The sequence below is a fragment of the Haliotis rubra genome, unplaced genomic scaffold (genome assembly GCF_003918875.1).
Source record: "Haliotis rubra isolate DU_JTF1 unplaced genomic scaffold, ASM391887v1 Scf531, whole genome shotgun sequence".
NCBI classification, from domain to species: Eukaryota; Metazoa; Mollusca; class Gastropoda; order Lepetellida; family Haliotidae; genus Haliotis; species Haliotis rubra.
Window position 1 is genome coordinate 263,686 of NW_025767226.1, and position 17,550 is coordinate 281,235.

General features: G+C 41.7%; 1 protein-coding gene across 1 annotated transcript; it reads left to right on the plus strand.

Annotated features, from left to right (window-relative positions):
- Positions 1 to 845: 845 nt before the first annotated feature.
- On the plus strand, positions 846 to 4,176 carry LOC124253083 (gastrula zinc finger protein XlCGF8.2DB-like). The gene is made up of 2 exons (XM_046686804.1): positions 846 to 1,688; positions 4,022 to 4,176. The coding sequence occupies exons 1-2, from the start codon at positions 893 to 895 to the stop codon at positions 4,174 to 4,176; spliced, it is 951 nt and encodes a 316-aa protein (XP_046542760.1). The 5' UTR covers positions 846 to 892.
- Positions 4,177 to 17,550: the final 13,374 nt, after the last annotated feature.

Here is a 17,550-nt window from a genome sequence, read left to right on the forward strand (position 1 = left end):
AAGGGCCACAGAAAAGCTCGGAAGACCATAGAAAACCACAGGCGACCTGTCAGTGACCGAACCATTCGGCGACATCTCCAAGCCAGGAACCTGTTTTGTCGACGTCCTGCCAGGAGACCCAATTTTCAACCGACGTCACTGCCGGGAACATTTCCAGTGGGCACAACAGCGGTAAAACTGGCGTTGGAGACAATGGAGAGGGGTTACCTTCTCTGGTGAAAGTTGGTCCTGCATTTCAGTGGCGTAGTTTCTTTTTAAAAAATAGGCTTAAATACACTGACACTTTCTCAAACTTGACTACCTGTATATTTAAGAAAATAGTTTCAAATACTTCATTGATACTTAAATGCCATTTCCAATATTACGACGTTTCTTTTGCCTTTCAGTATATTATGTTCTGTGTTGGAAGACATTTGTACATTATCAGGTTTGTGATCGTGCTATGTGTCATACCATCATATTGTGAATAGTCCCTATTCCAGGTCTTATAAGCGTGTGACGACGTTTTTTTATGTTTTCAGTAAACACCATAACATCAATTGGTAAATGATGGAAGCAATCCACAAGATCCTTTTTTCTGTCACCGAAAGAAATGGAATCTGTTAAAGCGGTTTGTTGGAAACAGGAGACCACTTCATAAAACATTTTTATTGATACCTTGGAAATAGGTGATCTCAAGAAAGAACCCATAATTTCAAACCTGGAAACTGGTGATCTGATGAAAGAACCCATTATTGGAACCCTGGAAAACCAGTGATCTCAAGAGGGAACATGTGATTGGAACCCTGGGAACTGGTGATCTCATGAAAGAAATCATTATTGGAAACCTGGAAACCGGTGATCTCAATAAAGAGCATGTTATTGGAACCCAAGAAACAGATGGTTTGAAATCATGAAAAACATAGTGGTCCAACAAAGCACTATCATATACATGTGTGAGAGCTCGGAAACATTTTCTAAATCAGGTGACTCGAGAAGGCCAATGCTCTGTCACAGTGGAATCAAGACTTATGAGTGTGCTGAATATCAAAAAACATTCACACTGTCAGATAATCTTCAGACACACATGAAGATTCCTAGTGGAATCAAGCCTCATAAGTGCATTGTGTGTGAGAAAACATTTACACAATCATATGACCTTCAGACACACATGAACATTCACGGAGGAATCAAGCATCATGAATGTGTTAAATGTGGGAAAAAATATACCTACTCAAGTAATCTTCAGAAACACATGAAAATTCACAATGGGATCAAACCTCATCAGTGCATTGTGTGTGAGAAAAGATTTACACAATCGTGGTACCTTCAGACACACATGAGGATTCACACTGGAATCAAGCCTCACGGATGTGCTGAATGTGGGAAAAGATTTACACATTCCACTAGTCTGAAGGTACACATGAGGATTCACAGTGGGATCAAACCTTATCAGTGCATTGTGTGTGGGAAAACATTTACAGTATCGAGTAGCCTGCACAAACACATGAATATTCACAGTGGGATCAAGCCTTATGAATGTGTTGAATGTGGGAAAAAATTTCCACTTTCCTATAGTCTGCAGGTACACATGAGGATTCACAGTGGGATCAAACCTTATCAGTGCATTGTGTGTGGGAAAACATTTACAATATCGGGTAGCCTGCAGAAACACATGAGGATTCACAGTGGAATCAAGCCTTATGAATGTGTTGATTGTGGGAAAACATTTACGAATTCAAGTAATCTGCAGACACACATAAATGTTCACAATGGAATCAAGCCTTATGAATGTGTTGATTGTGGGAAAACATTTACGAATTCAAGTAATCTGCAGACACACATAAAGATTCACAATGGAATCAAGCCCTATGAATGTGTTGAATGTGGGAAAAAGTTTACATATTCAAGTTATCTTAAGAGACATATGAAGATTCACAGTGGAATCAAGCCCCATCGGTGCATTGTGTGTGAGAAAACATTTACACAATCATATGACCTCCAGGCACACATGAGGATTCACAGTGGACTCAAGCCTTATGAATGTGTTGTATGTGAGAAAACATTTACACAACCAAGTAAACTTCAGCAACACATGAATATTCACAGTGGAATCAAGCCTTATGAATGTGTTGAATGTGGGAAAAAATTTACACATTCAAGTTATCTTCCGAAACACATGAGGATTCACAGTGGACTCAAGCCTTATAAATGTGTTGAATGTGGGAAAACATTTACACAATCAACTACTCTGCAGGTACACAGGAGGATTCATAGTGAAATCAAGCCTTATGAATGTATTGTATGTGAGAAAACATTTACAAAACGAAGTCACCTTCAGCAACACATGAATATTCACAGTGGAATGAAGCCTCATGAATGTGTTGAATGTGGGAAAAGATTTACGGATCCAAGTAGTCTGCGGACACACATGAAGCTTCACAATGAAACCAAACTTCATCAATGCATTGTGTGTGAAAAAACATTTACACAATCACGTTACCTCAAGAAACACATGAGGATTCACAGTGGAATCAAATGTCATTAGTGCATTGTATGTGGGAAAACATTTTATCAGTCAGGTAACCCTTAGACATACATGACAATTCACAGTGGAATCGGGTCTTATGAATGTGCTGAATGTGTGAAAATTTTACACATTCCAGTAGTCTGCTGACACGCCTGGCGATTTACAGTGGAATCAAACTTGTTTGAGTGTGTTGGACTTGGGAAACAATTGACAAAATCACGTCATCTGCAGACACACGTGAGGATTCACAGTGAAATCAAGTCTTATGAATGATTTGCATGTGGGGAAAAACTTAGACAGTCAAGTAGTCTGCAGAAACACGTGAAGATTCACATCGGGATCAAGCCTCATAGTGCATTGTGTGTGTGAAAGCATTTACACAATCAGGTGACCTTCAGGCATACATGAGGATTCACAGTGGAATCAAGCCTTATGAATGTGTTGGATATGGATAACAGTTTACACAATCAGGTCATATGCAGACACACGAGGATTGACAGTGGTAGCAAGCCCTATGAATGTTTTGAATGTTGTAATGATTTAACAATTTTTTAAATCTTATCCTATCTCACTGTTTCTCTAATGATCGACAGCTGAGTGAAAAAACTGGAAACAAGGTTTTCGGTCTCTCATGTACTGTTCGCACGAACATGCCCCAGTGCTCCCATTCTCGGGCGTCCACAGTCCCTGTAAAATACGCATCATGCCCTCCGGCATATCATGCGACACATTAATCTGATCATTCTCTTTCTGGTTTAGCTGATGAGCTGACATTTTGGAAATTTGAAGTGAATGTTGTATGATTCTTTCTACTATGGGAAGAGGAAACTTGCCATCAATGCCAAATGGTTTACTCAAAATCTAGAAAGACGTCTGTGGAAAAAGCCCAGCGTACTTCATCTTCATTGACGGATCATGAAAACACCCCATCGGATTGTTATCTTAGCCAGAACTTACGATTTATTTCATGTGTACATTTGGTATTCAATCAAAATATTTAAACTTCCGGAATTCAAAACAAGGCTTAAAACTCTACACTTTGCTAGTACGTCTACTTGCATACAAACTGTAATATGATTCGCTGTAAGGAGCTTGTGTAACGAATCTGCTTCGTTCTACGAAACCTCAACATTCGTCAAACCTCTCACATGCGGCGATCTCTTCAACTTTCGACAGTGAACTCTGCTCATCTGATGAACCCACCTGGTTCTACTGCTGCTTGGGATGACTTCCCTCCAACGCAGTCCCTCATACATCGCACTCTATTTTACCTGTCTTGTGGGATACTCAGGAAGATGCTCATACGCATCCTTCATTGGACTTTGAAGTAATGGTCTGGGCTGTGGATTCTACCTCTTCTTTGTCCCTTTCTGAAGGCCGATGATCCACATCTATTGATCCACCTACCTCCGTCGCTCCACCCATACTTTTGTTGGTGGCTCGACGTGTTGAACGTCTGCAGAGGAGTTTATTTTGCGCCGTTCATCCCTACTTATCACCTGTTCACGGTAGCGTCACTTCGAGGGAAGGGAACTCACATTCGCGAGTACCAAGTGTCAGGGCTGTGGCCTCAAGAGGAGCAGTCCCTGCATGTCAATGAACTCTGGGAGCAGGAGCTGCGATCGACCAGTCTGCTCATCCAGTCCGACAACTCAACCGCCGTTTAGTACATCAAACAACTGGGGTCGACAAGGTCCACTCGTCTCTTGGGTTGGATGATGCTCCTTTTTCAGCTGGAAATGTCGGCAAGAACCAGACACATTCCCGGGATAAAGTATGGCATCGCCGATGTTTCGTCTCGGCCAGACCGGCCGTCTCCGACTGAATGGATGCTTCATCCACAGGTCTTCAGGTTGGCTTGTCTCCCGAGCTCTTATTCCCAAGGCGACCACTTCGCAACCAGATTCAACAATGTACTTCCCAGGTTCGTCTCACCAGTCTAAGACTCACTGGCGTCGGGTCAGGATGCTCTGGTCGTATCTTGGGAATGGGCGATGGGGTAGTCTAGTGGTTAAAGCGTTGGCTCGTCACGACGAAGACCCGGGTTCGATTCCCCACATGGGTACAATGAGTGAAGCCCATTTCTGGTGTCCCCAGCCGTGATATTGCTGGAATATTGCTAAAAGCGGCGTAAAACCAAACTCAGTCAGTCAGTCAGTATCTTGGGAATGTGCATGACCCTACTGGCCGGCGCACAGCTGGTTTATCGACCCGTTACGTCTCACTGAACCACAGCCAATTGCTTCTGCCCATTGTACTTCCAGTCGATCTCTGCATGACAACAAGTGGAGAAAATTCAAGACTAACTGCCAGACGCATAACATTTCGCCTCTCACTACAGCCTCAGTGCAGTCTCTTGCTGAATACATTTGCAGCTGTCTAAGAAGCTTAAAAGCATCCACCCTTTGTACGTACCTCGCTGCTGATACAGTAATACCTACTAGTACTGGTACCAAGATTCCTATGGTTCCAGAGCTCCAGTCCCTGTTGCGTTCCTACGAACTGGCAGATCAGCCTTGGAAATTCTGTCGCCTGGCTTGGGATTTGTCAATCTTCTTACGACATCTGGCCCCTATTTCTCGAAACAAACTTAAGTTTTTCTCAAAATTCAAACTGAGTTTGACAATTTGAAAGAGCTGAATTTTTAACTCAGCTGCATTTTTTAAATAAAAAAGCCCAAACAACTTAAGTAATCTATCCACCAAACTCAAATTGTCTACTAAGTTTGAGTTTAATATTTATTTGAGTTTATTCTGGAAAATGCATTTCCTGCGTTTTCTCAAATTTGAGTAAAAACTCTGACTTAAGTCAAAACTCAGACTTAAGTTTGTTTCGAGAAATCGGGGCCTGGTCTCTGATGATTATGACCCTTCCTGGCGGCGTTTGCCATGCCTGCTCGTATGTCGGAGCTCCATGGTCTCGATGTCAACCAAATACGATTTGAGAAGGGGACACATGGGTTTTCCTGGGTCTTCGCTTGGATTTCATTGTGAAGAATCAACTGCCTGGTCAACCGGATCGACTTTTCACCATCCCACCATTTATCTACCATACTGGGACCAGATGACACTGAGAACCTTTCGTTTTGCCCAGTCAGAGCTCGGAAAATCTACTTTGCAGCTTCACAAAACCGGCATAAGCAGCTTTTTATCTAACTGTTTACGGTCTCGTCTGCGGAATGACTTTAAATGAGCAAATGAAGTTCGTTAGAGTGAGTTTTTGCTGCACTCAGCAATATTCCAGCTATATGACGGTGGTCTGTAAGTAATCGAGTATTGACCAGACAATCCAGTGATCAACTGCATGAACATCGATCTGCGCAATTGGAAACCGTGAAGTTGGTTAGAACTCCATTCCTTATCTTACATTTACCCATTCTTACTGACCTCTACTCTTGCGAGCAATTACGTCAGTGAAGTGTGAATACCGTTCCAGTGGATTTCAATGTGTCCCCACATAGTTGACTAAGTTTTTGTGAAGGAGTGAGGGTCATTCGATGTCGTTTTGAACTGGACATTAAACCAGTTCAGCGTACCGGGCCATGTTTCACTTTTCAACTTTGGCCGTAAACTTGGGCTTGGTTTCAAAGGAGGGATTTGCCGAGATTAGGGTGGCAACAGCCTTTTCTGATTGGGTTTTTCTGGTATACAGAGCATGAGCTCTGTCCCTTTGCCTTGAACAAAAGTTGAGGCGGAAAACCACATTTACTCGGTAGCGCCCACTCCCTGAGAGTTGCTGTGCGAAGTAGGCTAAGGGAATTGGAAGAATCAACCCATCACAAGTATAGAAGTTATGTAGTCAGTCAAAGATTGCACTCGTAACGGGCGTCCTATTGTTGTTCTATCTGTCATTGTTGAGTCGTCTCCTGTCCATTGTTGTCAAGAACTGTATATGTATGCTCACATCTATATTGTCAAAAGAGAGTACGAGTCCAGTATTCCGACTGTCTGTGTTGGGACGACCACGAGCAGGATAATGCCGCTCGTAGGAAATGCCCTGGGGTTTGGTAGGTACTTCGCTCACCTCATTTATGTCTTGTGTATTTGTTTGTCATGTAACTAAAGAAGTTTGAACTCAACTGTCCCTTCGTCTTGTCAACGTATCGTTCTCCATGTTCTATCTGTCATTGTTGAGTCGTCTCCTGTCCATTGTTGTCAAGAACTGTATATGTATGCTCACATCTATATTGTCAAAAGAGAGTACGAGTCCGGTATTCCGACTGTCTGTGTTGGGACGACCACGAGCTGGATAATGCCGCTCGTAGGAAATGCCCTGGGGTTGGGTAGGTACTCCGCTCACCTCATTTATGTCTAGTGTATTTGTTTGTCATGTAACTAAAGAAGTTTGAACTCAACTGTCCCTTCGTCTTGTCAACGTATTGTTCGTCTTAATTATGAGCTAATTCCCCAGTCGACACGTATCTACGCGTTGACAATTTGGTGTTAGAATCCGGCTGGAGTAAATTTTAGCTTACTCCCAATTCTGAAACCTTTCTATGTGCCTACCATAAACATTGTGTATCAAGGATGATTCCCCAAGTTCTACGCCTACTTGAAGAGATTACAAGCGTCTTGATCAACATGGATCCTCAACGCCGCCATCTTGAATGGAGCATCATGCAGCAACCATCTGATGGACAACCTACAAGTTAAGGATGAAACACCCAGATACCACAGTCCAAGCAAGTACATGTGTCTCTCCCACAGAGATCTGATCACAGCCATCAATATGGAGATCATGTATTCATACAGAAACTACCCCAAGGACATCGTCAAGATGGAGATAGTGTACAAGACAGCTCATCACTTTGTACTTATTTATGTGTACTTAAATGGACTCAGTTCAGGATATACAATGTGATAATTGTTGATAAGTGCAACCAGCTATGTTCAATCACATATCAGTACATCAATACTTTCTCATTCCTATACCATAATGTATTTTTGCATCTGAACCATGTGCTCCAAATTACTTCTGTAGAATGAAGTCAGAATATGGATATTCTTGGGTCAAGCCTCCCACAGACACACATGTATATTATGTGTCAGTATTAAGACGTTAACAGCGAAGCAATATTCAGCATTTTAGAGTTTTGACGTCATAGTAGGATTATCTATTGTTGTCTTTCATTGAGCATAGCAGCCGCAATATATGGGCAAGCTCTGTCAACGACACAGGAATAGCACCCATTGTAGGATTATTATTTCTTTATTGGTTATAGCACCCACATTATATGGGCAAGCTCCGTCACAGACACGGGAAGAGTACACATCATGCTTAAAAGGGCAACAGTACCCACAAGTACCGTTTGAGTTGCGCGGTAAAGTTAGATTCCTGGTTTCAAATTTCTTAATGCGGAATAGTTTCTGAGATGTTTAATGTGTACCTTTTATGACGCTAATTATTGTCATTGTTTGGTACTGAGCCTCAACTCCTGATTTCAAGGATCTTTTTCTGAAATATTTATTGAATCTGTCCAATGTAGTAAATACCTGGATGTGAAATGTACATTACAACGATCATTTGATTATTTTTCTGATAAGTCAGACTGGCAAGATTATCACTCTCATACCATTATTGCATAGATGTATTTGTTACGAGAGATGTCAACTACATCAAGAATTGTTGTTCGATGATTCGCACTGTTGGTATTTATATAGCTTCACACCTATCAGTTCGGACATAATTCATTTAAGCTTGGTGTCCAAACTTTACTGAGCAGAAGGAAGTTGTTAAAGGGTTTAATTCAGGACAGCCATAGTCCCAATATTTAAAAAGTAAAAACTATGTAGTCAAGACATATGAGACTTTATTGTAATTATTTATATGATGCTAATCTGTATTCCATGTAATCCTTAGCACTTCCGCATTGTATATTGACTTTTCAGGCAATTAATTACTGTATATGACATTTATAACCTTTATTGGTCATTCCCCTTGTGAAATTTATAACCTAATTGGTCATTCAAGTATAGAAGTTATGTAGTCAGTCAAAGATTGCACTCGTAACGGTTTTTCTATCTGTCCATTGTTGAGTCGTCACCTGTCCATTGTTGTCAAGAACTGTATATGTATGCTCACATCTATATTGTCAAAAGGGAGTACGAGTCTGGTATTCCGACTGTCTGTGTTGGGACGACCACGAGCTGGATAATGCCGCTCGTAGGATATGCCCTGGGGTTGAGTGGGTACTCCGCTCACCTCATTTATGTCTAGTGTATTTGTTTGTCATGTAACTAAAGAAGTTTGAACTCAACAATTCCTTCGTCTTGTCAACGTATTGTTCATCTTAATTATGAGCTAATTCTCCAGTCAACCATATACCAAGTGTTGACAGTACCATCACCACATCACACGACTCTTCTATAAGCTGCATTCACCAAGGCGATTGGGTGATCTGCACCCACAGTCCGACTGTGGGATAAGTACAAACCGTGTAAGTACAAAACTATAGTCGGTTTGGCTAAAAATCGGACCGATGAATTGCAATATAACTCGAAAACTACTAAACAAATAGCACTCAATGAAACACTGATCATCATCAAAACATCAGACCAACTCTGTGATTTTTTTGCAGAATTTCTGTCCTAAAAATAAAAAAAGTTGTTGAACAAACTATCATTAAAATCTTGACACAGTTCACTAATTTCACGGGTTAATGAATCAATGACTTTGTCGGCACTTGTTCACGTGCTTCGCTTACACCTGGCTGTTCCTCCCATTGCAGTCCTCCCTCGCAACAAATAGCGAACTGTGTCCAAATTTTAATGATAGTTTGTAAAACAACTATTCTTCTTTTAGGTCATAAATTTTGCCCAAAACATCGCCCATCCCCATGCTGACTCCAAATCGTGTCCGTGTGTAAGACTTGTTCAGAAGTGCCTCTAGGTTCGCACAATAGGTATAACATGTACGGCTCCTTTCACTAAAATCCAGGAAAAGCTAATGGTTGCGACTGAAATGATTTTCCGATTCTGCAATTCAAAATTATGCACTGAACCAGTGCAAGTGTGCTCTTTGCATGTAATATTGTTTTCAATAGAAAGTGATCAGTAAGACATAGAATGTGTTTAATTTAGAGATTTATAGAAAACTCGACTTCCGCATCTACGACGAAGTAAAGCAGTACAATTATTTTGGATAATTTACCCACATGGTCCCGTGGCTCCTAATTTGTTACAGCTATGCAAAATACAAAGAGACTAAGTATCATTGGCTGAAAGTTATTTTGAATATTCCAAGTGTATATAATAGAGACATTTCACCTGATAGTAAGGTTGGAGGCGTTTTTGCGTCTCCAACCAATACGCCATACGTCAGAAGAAGCTTACTTTAGTTAATGGTTGATTAGGGCTGTTTATACCCACTCCACCACCTCGCTCACTGTCCATCATCCCTTAGTAGTTCTCCCCACTCTTGATCATCACCCAGTTGTTCCTCCTTTACCCCCACCCCTCACTGTCGATCAACACTCTGCAGTTACCTCTACTGTCAATCATCGCCCAGTACGTAGTTCCAACCACTGTCAATCATCCCTTCATGTTTCTTCCCACTGTCGATCATCATCCCGGAGTCCTCCCTACTGTCGATCATCACACACTAGTTTCACGAATCATCGATCATCACCCATTTGTTCTCTTTTTGTTGATCATCACCCAGCAGACCCACTAACTGCTGATCGTCACCCAGAAGTTCAACCAACCGTCGATTATCACCCAGAAGTTCAACCAACCGTCGATCATCACCCAGTAATTCCACCCACCGTCGATCATCACCAGTAGGTGCACCAACGGTCGATCATAATCAAGTAATTCCATCAACGGTCGATCATCACCCAGTAATTCCACCCACCGTCGATCATCGCCCAGTAGGTGCACCAACGGTCGATCATAATCAAGTAATTCCACCCACCGTCAATCAACACCCAGTAGGTGCACCAACGGTCGATCATAATCCAGTAATTCCACCCACCGTCGATCGTCACCCAGTAGGTGCACCAACGGTCGATCATAATCAAGTAATTCCACCCACCGTCAATCAACACCCAGTAATTCCACCAACTGTCTAACATCCTGTAATACCAACAACTGTTGATGTCAAGGCATGTAAGATGCCAATTATTTAATGGTGTATTCAAAATAGTGTAGAAAAGGTGGAAGACAAGTGAAACAACTTGGCTGGTCCTCTTTACAATTTCGTCAATGCTACTAAATCAACAAGACAAGTCAGTTATCTTGTGGGTAAAGGAAAGAAACCTACAACTATTACCTTAAACAGTGTTTGCGTGGTGGGGTAGCCTAATGGGATAGTGTCCGCTCGTCATGCTGATGACACAGATTTGATTCCCAACATGGGTACACTGTCTGGAGCCAATTTCTCGTGACCCCTCCGCGATATTGCTGAAATATTGCTCATAATCACCCACTCATGAAACATGACCGGACTCGGTGTCCTGCAATATGTGAAGCATCACTAGACTTTATGTACACAGTGTCCTGCAACATGTGAAACATGACCGGACTCAGTGTCCTGCAATATGTGAAGCATCACTAGACTTTATGTACACAGTGTCCTGCAACATGTGAAACATGACCGGACTCAGTGTGCCGGACTCAGTGTCCTGCAATATGTGAAGCATCACTAGACTTTGTGTACACTGTGTCCTGCAACATGTGAAACATGACTGGACCAAGTGTCCTGCAACATGTGACACATGGCTGGACTCGGCGTCCTGCAAAATGTGAAATCTCACTAGACTAAGAGTCCTGCAACATGTGAAACATGACTGATCTAAGTGTCCTGCGACATGTAAGTCATTACTGGACCTAATGTACTGCAAGATGATACATGACTGGACCAAGTGTCTTGCAAATTTGAAACATCGCCGGACAGAGTGTGAAACATAACTGGACTCGTTGTCCTGCATTATATGGAACATGACTGGACCAAGTGCCCTGCAGCATGCGAAGCATGACTGGACCATATGTCCTGCATTTAGTGAAACTTGACCATGTCTCCTGCAACAGAAGCATGGTTGTACTTAGTGCCCTGCAAGATGTAAAACATGACTGGACTAAGTGTCCTACAAGATGTGAAACATTATTGGACCAAGTGCCCTGCAACATGTGAAACATTGCTGGACCATATGCTCTGCAAGATCTGAAACATTTCTGAGCTATGTGTCCACTGTGTCGTCCGACATGTGAAACATGACTGCACCAAGTGTCTTGAATATGTGAAACATGAATGATCGAAGTGTCCTGCAACATGTGAAACATCACTTGACCATATGCTTTGCAAGATGTGAAACATTTCTGAGCTATGTGTCCACTGTGTCCTGCGACATGTGAAACCGGACTATGTTTTTTTGCAAGTGAAAATAGGACAGTATAGACTTCTTACATTGTGTATAAAGATCAACAGCTTGACAATAATAACAATAAATACAAATCATTGTAAAATCGTTTGTTTTATTTGAATGAGATTTTATTTCAGCAGATCAGAGCTGAAGGAGGAAGGAGAATGTTCAAATTACAGCAATCTAAATGTTTCAACAACCATTTCCAAAACGAGATGATACTGGCAAGTGTTGTATTTGACACTTCTTAGAACAATCAGACACAGTATGACAAGTGATTGAAAGGTTTCAAATATAATACACATGCTACACATGCGGTTAAATTTTTAATAAGAAGGCATTATGTCGCTTCTCTGAGGTTTCTGAACATACGAAATATTAAATATTCTCATATTCAAACAGCAATGACAGGATGTGTGATAGAAGATGGAGAATGAGTGTATTCTGTTTAATGACATTTGGAAGAGTATTCGTAGACGGCAATACCCCAAGAAGATGGATTGTGACCGTTGACCTTCTAACGCTGCATTGGAGATGACATTCCCTGTAGTTACCGATGACGTACGTAAAGTATGTTGCTGAAGTGGTATCTCACTATGACCACCCAAATCTATATTGTAAAGGCTGAGGTACAATATTCGCCGAATCGCTGACAGGATTCGAACCCGCAATCTGAGGTGCTCTTGAACTGTACTGGAAGATTGTCGGCAGTTTGTCACATGAGCATTCACACGATGTGAGTCCGAATGCTGTGAATTCGACGAATGGTGATGGCTCGAATCTGAACGAATAGGAGACATTCGACGATCCTCTATAGATGAAAACCCTTCGAATGCGACCTCAATAATGTGGAATGGTGAGAATTCCTGCCTGATTATAGCGATCGATTTCTCGATGAATGATGGCTAGTCGATTGTCGATGTCTGACCGAAGTAACTGGACGTTTCGGTGGCACTACCGAAAACACTGAAGCGATCGATGGTACAGGTGATGAAAGATTCAACGCATCACTCGGCACTGTCGGTATGATATTGGATAGATCAACTGATTGAAGCGTCATAGGATCACTGATAGGTAGGATCGTCGCATTTGATGTTGTAGGTAATCGCGACAACGTTGAACGTAGGTCCAACGAGCCTGAAGTTCCAGTCTGGTTCGTCTTATCTATGACCCCGACTCTCGCGGATATAGAAGATCGAAATTACGATTCTACATCTTCATTTTAATAAAAGGCGAAGATTCTCGTGAAAATAGAAGTGCGAAAATGCGTCCAGAAAATCTTTCCCCAGGGACGATGGTGTGTAGGATCTCCTTTTTGCTACTTTCTTAGGACGATCTACTTTCGACTATTTCAAAGAAGATGGGCCATGCTCTCCTGATGTCTTCCGATAGTCACTGTCCGTACGCCGACAGGACGCAACTTTCTTATATTCAGTGAAAGCTTCCTCAGTCAAAGGTTTACAATATGAACAACGATTATACCAGGAGCAAAAACCCACACAATCCACACATGGTGTATGGGGAACATCAACAGAAAAGATAGTTTTACATTTATCGCTAAGTTTCCTCTTTCTAGAGACAGAAGGTTCTTTCTTTTACATTTTCTTTTTTGGAAAAAAATTAGTTCACAAATAAGCGTGTGGACCGATCGGCGACAAGAGGGAGAATAATCACTATGGAATGGCCATGTGACAAGGTAGTGGAGCAGGGCGGCATGCCTCTCACGAGAGACACCGAGATGTCCAGGAAGGGGAAAGAAAGAGAGAGAGAGAGGGGGAGAGAGAGAGAGAGAAGAGAGAGAGAGAGAGAGAGAGAGAGAGAGAGAGAGAGAGAGAGAGAGAGAGAGAGAGAGAGAGAGAGAGAGAGAGAGAGACGGTTTTTTTGTAAATATATCTTCATCCAATGATCCAATCGATCTCAAACTGTGAAAGTGGATGTTTTATCAGACAACCTAATCATAAATCACGGATTTTATGCATTTGTATTAAAGAATCTGTCTATGTAACTGTCAACAAAATAAACAGCAGAACGCAGACGGCTTGCAGAGGGAGGGAGCCATTGACCTGTAACAGCGGCAGTGTTGGGTCATAAAGGTCAACGTTCGTCAATGTATGTCAGCTATGCACGTGACAGGTATGAAGAGGTGGCACAGGTCGTGAATAGGGTAAGGTGGGTGCCATTTGTTAACCATCATACGGAGTTTGTTCCTCTGAGTTGTTCAACATTAACCACAAAACCCATTAGTGAGAATTATTCTGCAGGTTAAATTCTTTAAATTGTTAATGTTAATGTCATATTTTGTTTATGCAGTACCTAAGTGGAAATGCATTTACAGAACACAGAAAGAATATTTACACTAAATCCTTACTCGGACCACATATGATTAGAACTCAACAACTGTTAAAGTCCCGTTCCCTCGGACACAAGCACACACAATCATGCACACTCATTAAAAAACAGATAGTATGGAGACAAAAGTGTTATGTTTTGATGTCGGTCCAAATTAAGCAATGCATTTCTAATAGCTTTAAGCATATAGATAGTTAATATTTATATTTTCATGATAATTTTATGTGAAATGAGTGTTTCATGTTACACTAAAAGTCGTTGGAATTAGTCAATGTTTTCATTGTTAAAAGAAGTTATATTTCTTTTGAGCATATCTGGCTGGATACTATTAATATCTGAAAATAAAATGACAGAATGAAACTTCATCCAGTTCACTCCATTCTTCCACAGAAGAGTCATCAGTGTCCAGACGAATGACAACTGCTCCTTCAAGCCATCTTTGAGCCAGTACTCTTTCTCCACCTTCTTGACATGTTCAACACATGTATGCCAGCGGGCAATGTCAATGTCACATATAGCAGTGTTGACAATGTGCTTGACATCACTCAACTTGAATGATTGATTTTTCCGGGCCACTCTACTTTTAAGGTCTCCCCAGATAAGTTCGACTGGGTTGAGATCACAGTGGTACGGTGGTAATCTCAAGACCTTATGGCCGTGTTGGCGTAGCATGTTGTCAATGTTATATGTGGGTGGAGGTTTGTTAGGTTTAATCAAAGAGTACAACTGTGGTTTAGTGGCCTTAATTGAGAATTGTATATTGTTATTTGTTAGCCATTGCTGCATATCTGACTTCTTTGTATTGGAAGTTAGGCACCTATTGTTTGGATCTCGAACGCTGTGATAGGGGAGCATTGTCTATGACAACAAGTCTTTTGTAAGGCAGAGCTGGCAACAATTGTTCCTCAACATACTGTGTGAAAATCATCGAGTTCAATTCTGTATGATAGTGCATACCAACTGTGCTCTTTGACCGAAATACCAGATCACATCCAGGTAGGAATCCACAGTGGGAACCAGCATGAAAAACGATTAAACGGTCACCTTTGCCTGTTGGTATTTTCCTACCATCACTGGGATCAGTGGGAAGCCACTGTCTGGCAGCAGTATGGTTTGCATTGACCCAGGTCTCATCCAGATATATAGGTTCGAACCCATTCTCTCTTGCCTGCTTAATTCCTCTCAGATAGTTACACCTTATTTTCACAATATCAGATCTCTCACACATTACACACCTTCTTGTACTTGTATCCAAAATGAGCAGTAGTTTGCTTAGCATGAACCTAGAAACATTAATGCCGCGATCCTCTGGTTTGCTACCGAATGACATCTTGTACTGTGTATCTTTTTGTACAAGGTTTTGTTTATTGGTTGTTGGTTTATTTCACAATTTTTAGCACAATGTTCTTTTTCATGCCAAGAGCAAAGTTTGAGCAGTAGCTCTTTTTTAAAATAATTCAACACATTTCTAATTAAACGTTTAGCATTCTAGCATTCTGAACCTAGATCCAAACATTAAGTGCCTTATATGAACCACGTGCATTGACCTGACCCAACACTGCCGTTGTTACAGGCCATTGGCTCCCTCCCTCTGCCAGCAGTCTGCGTTCTGCTGTTTATTTTGTTGACAGTTACATAGACTGAGTCTTTAATACAAATGCATAAAATCGGTGATTTACAATGTGATGTCTGACAAAACATCCACTTTCACAGTTTGAGATCGATTGGATGATGAAGACATATTTACAAAAACGTCTCTCTCTCTCTCATCTCTCTTGCTTGTACTCTCTCTCTCATCGATCTCTCTCTCTCGATCTACTCTGCGATACATGCCTCTCTCGATTCTATTTTAAAACTTTATCGATTCAAAGTTTTATGCTATATCCATCTCCGTCAAAGTCTTGATAGTAAAATTATTCCAGACCGCTCTGATAAATAGATGTAGCTAGCTTTACTTAAAAAATAGGTTGGAAACTAACAGCTTTTGTGATTGGCTAGACTATTTTGATGGACCAGTCAGCGAACGCGTACGTGGCCGGTAAGGTAATGCTATGAAAAGGCGCGATAATTATGTATCGCGATACGTATCGTATCGTGACCTTAAAATCGTGATACGTATCGTATCGTGAGATTGGTGTATCGTGACACCCCTAGTACAATTCTCTTTGCGATGACTAAATGTACGTAAACTCATTATGACAGTGAGATGTAAGTGCCTCCGAAAGAATGGTGACTAGCGCACAGACAGGTACCATCAGTCCAACATGTTTTGGTGCATGTCGTTTGTGTATACTGTCAAATAAACAAGAAAATGGGTGTGTTGCCGCTACAAATTCTGAGCAGGGATTTTGGCTCTGAATCGAGAAATCATGATTTTTCAAGCTTCCGAAGACCCTAGCTCCTAAAGAACTGCTTCGATTTTTGTGCTGTAATCCTCATTCTTTAGGGACATATTTTGGCTTGAAATGTGTGAATACTTTAAATGGGATAAATACAGTGAGCTTTGTGGAATTCGCCCTGTAACGAACTTGTTGTGCTGACCTTGTTACACCCCTTTCCTTTTACATTTTATATAGTACTGAGACCTCGTCATTGACCGTACATTCCTTAAAGGCAGTTTTTAGCTTTACAAGCCTCTGTGTGTCTGCAGAATACTTGAATGTGTAAATGTTTCCCCACAGCCACAGTCCCTGTAAAGTATGCAGCATGCCCCCTGACTGATTATGTGACACCTTAGTCTGATCATTCTCTTCATGGAGCATTCATTCGTCTTGGTCTGTAAGATAAAGTAATCTGTTTCGTGGGGTAGGTCCCTGACCATAAACGCTCGAACGGATGCAAGCAGACCGAGAAGCTCCTGCCATAGGTGCAACGCGTCCCCCCTTTGGACAGTGCTAGGGCGACCAGGCATTGAATCTTTGACCACCTGCACAGTGGGACAAAATCTTCCCGAGGTGCGTGCTGAAGACGACCCTGAATAACATAAGGCGCTGAATTGGGGTCAGCTGTGATTTCCTGTCGTCGATAATCCACCCAGCCAAGAGGCGAACTGAAGATGAGTCTGAGAGTCTGCTTGGATTTGAATGCAATCATCGATACAAGCATAAATGACATTGCCCAGTGGAACCAAGTGACAGGCTTCATAATAGCAACATGGCCATAGAAATGACAAACGTGAGGATCCTCCACTGGTGGAGTGACAAAGGTAGTAGGATCGGTGCATGGGGATTGTCGATCTACAAGAATGTTCACATTGTTGATGGAGTGATAAAAGTTGAGGGACAAGCAATCTCAGGAACGTTCATTAGCGTAACGATGTAATAGGATCCACACA

Excerpts from the sequence above, each read along its gene's own strand:
- LOC124253083 (XM_046686804.1), top strand. The coding sequence starts at position 893 with ATGAAAAACATAGTGGTCCAACAAAGCACTATCATATACATGTGTGAG. Across the intron at positions 1,689-4,021 it reads TGGAATCAAGCCTTATGAAT|CGTCACTTCGAGGGAAGGGA; the intron begins GTGTTGATTGTG and ends TGTTCACGGTAG.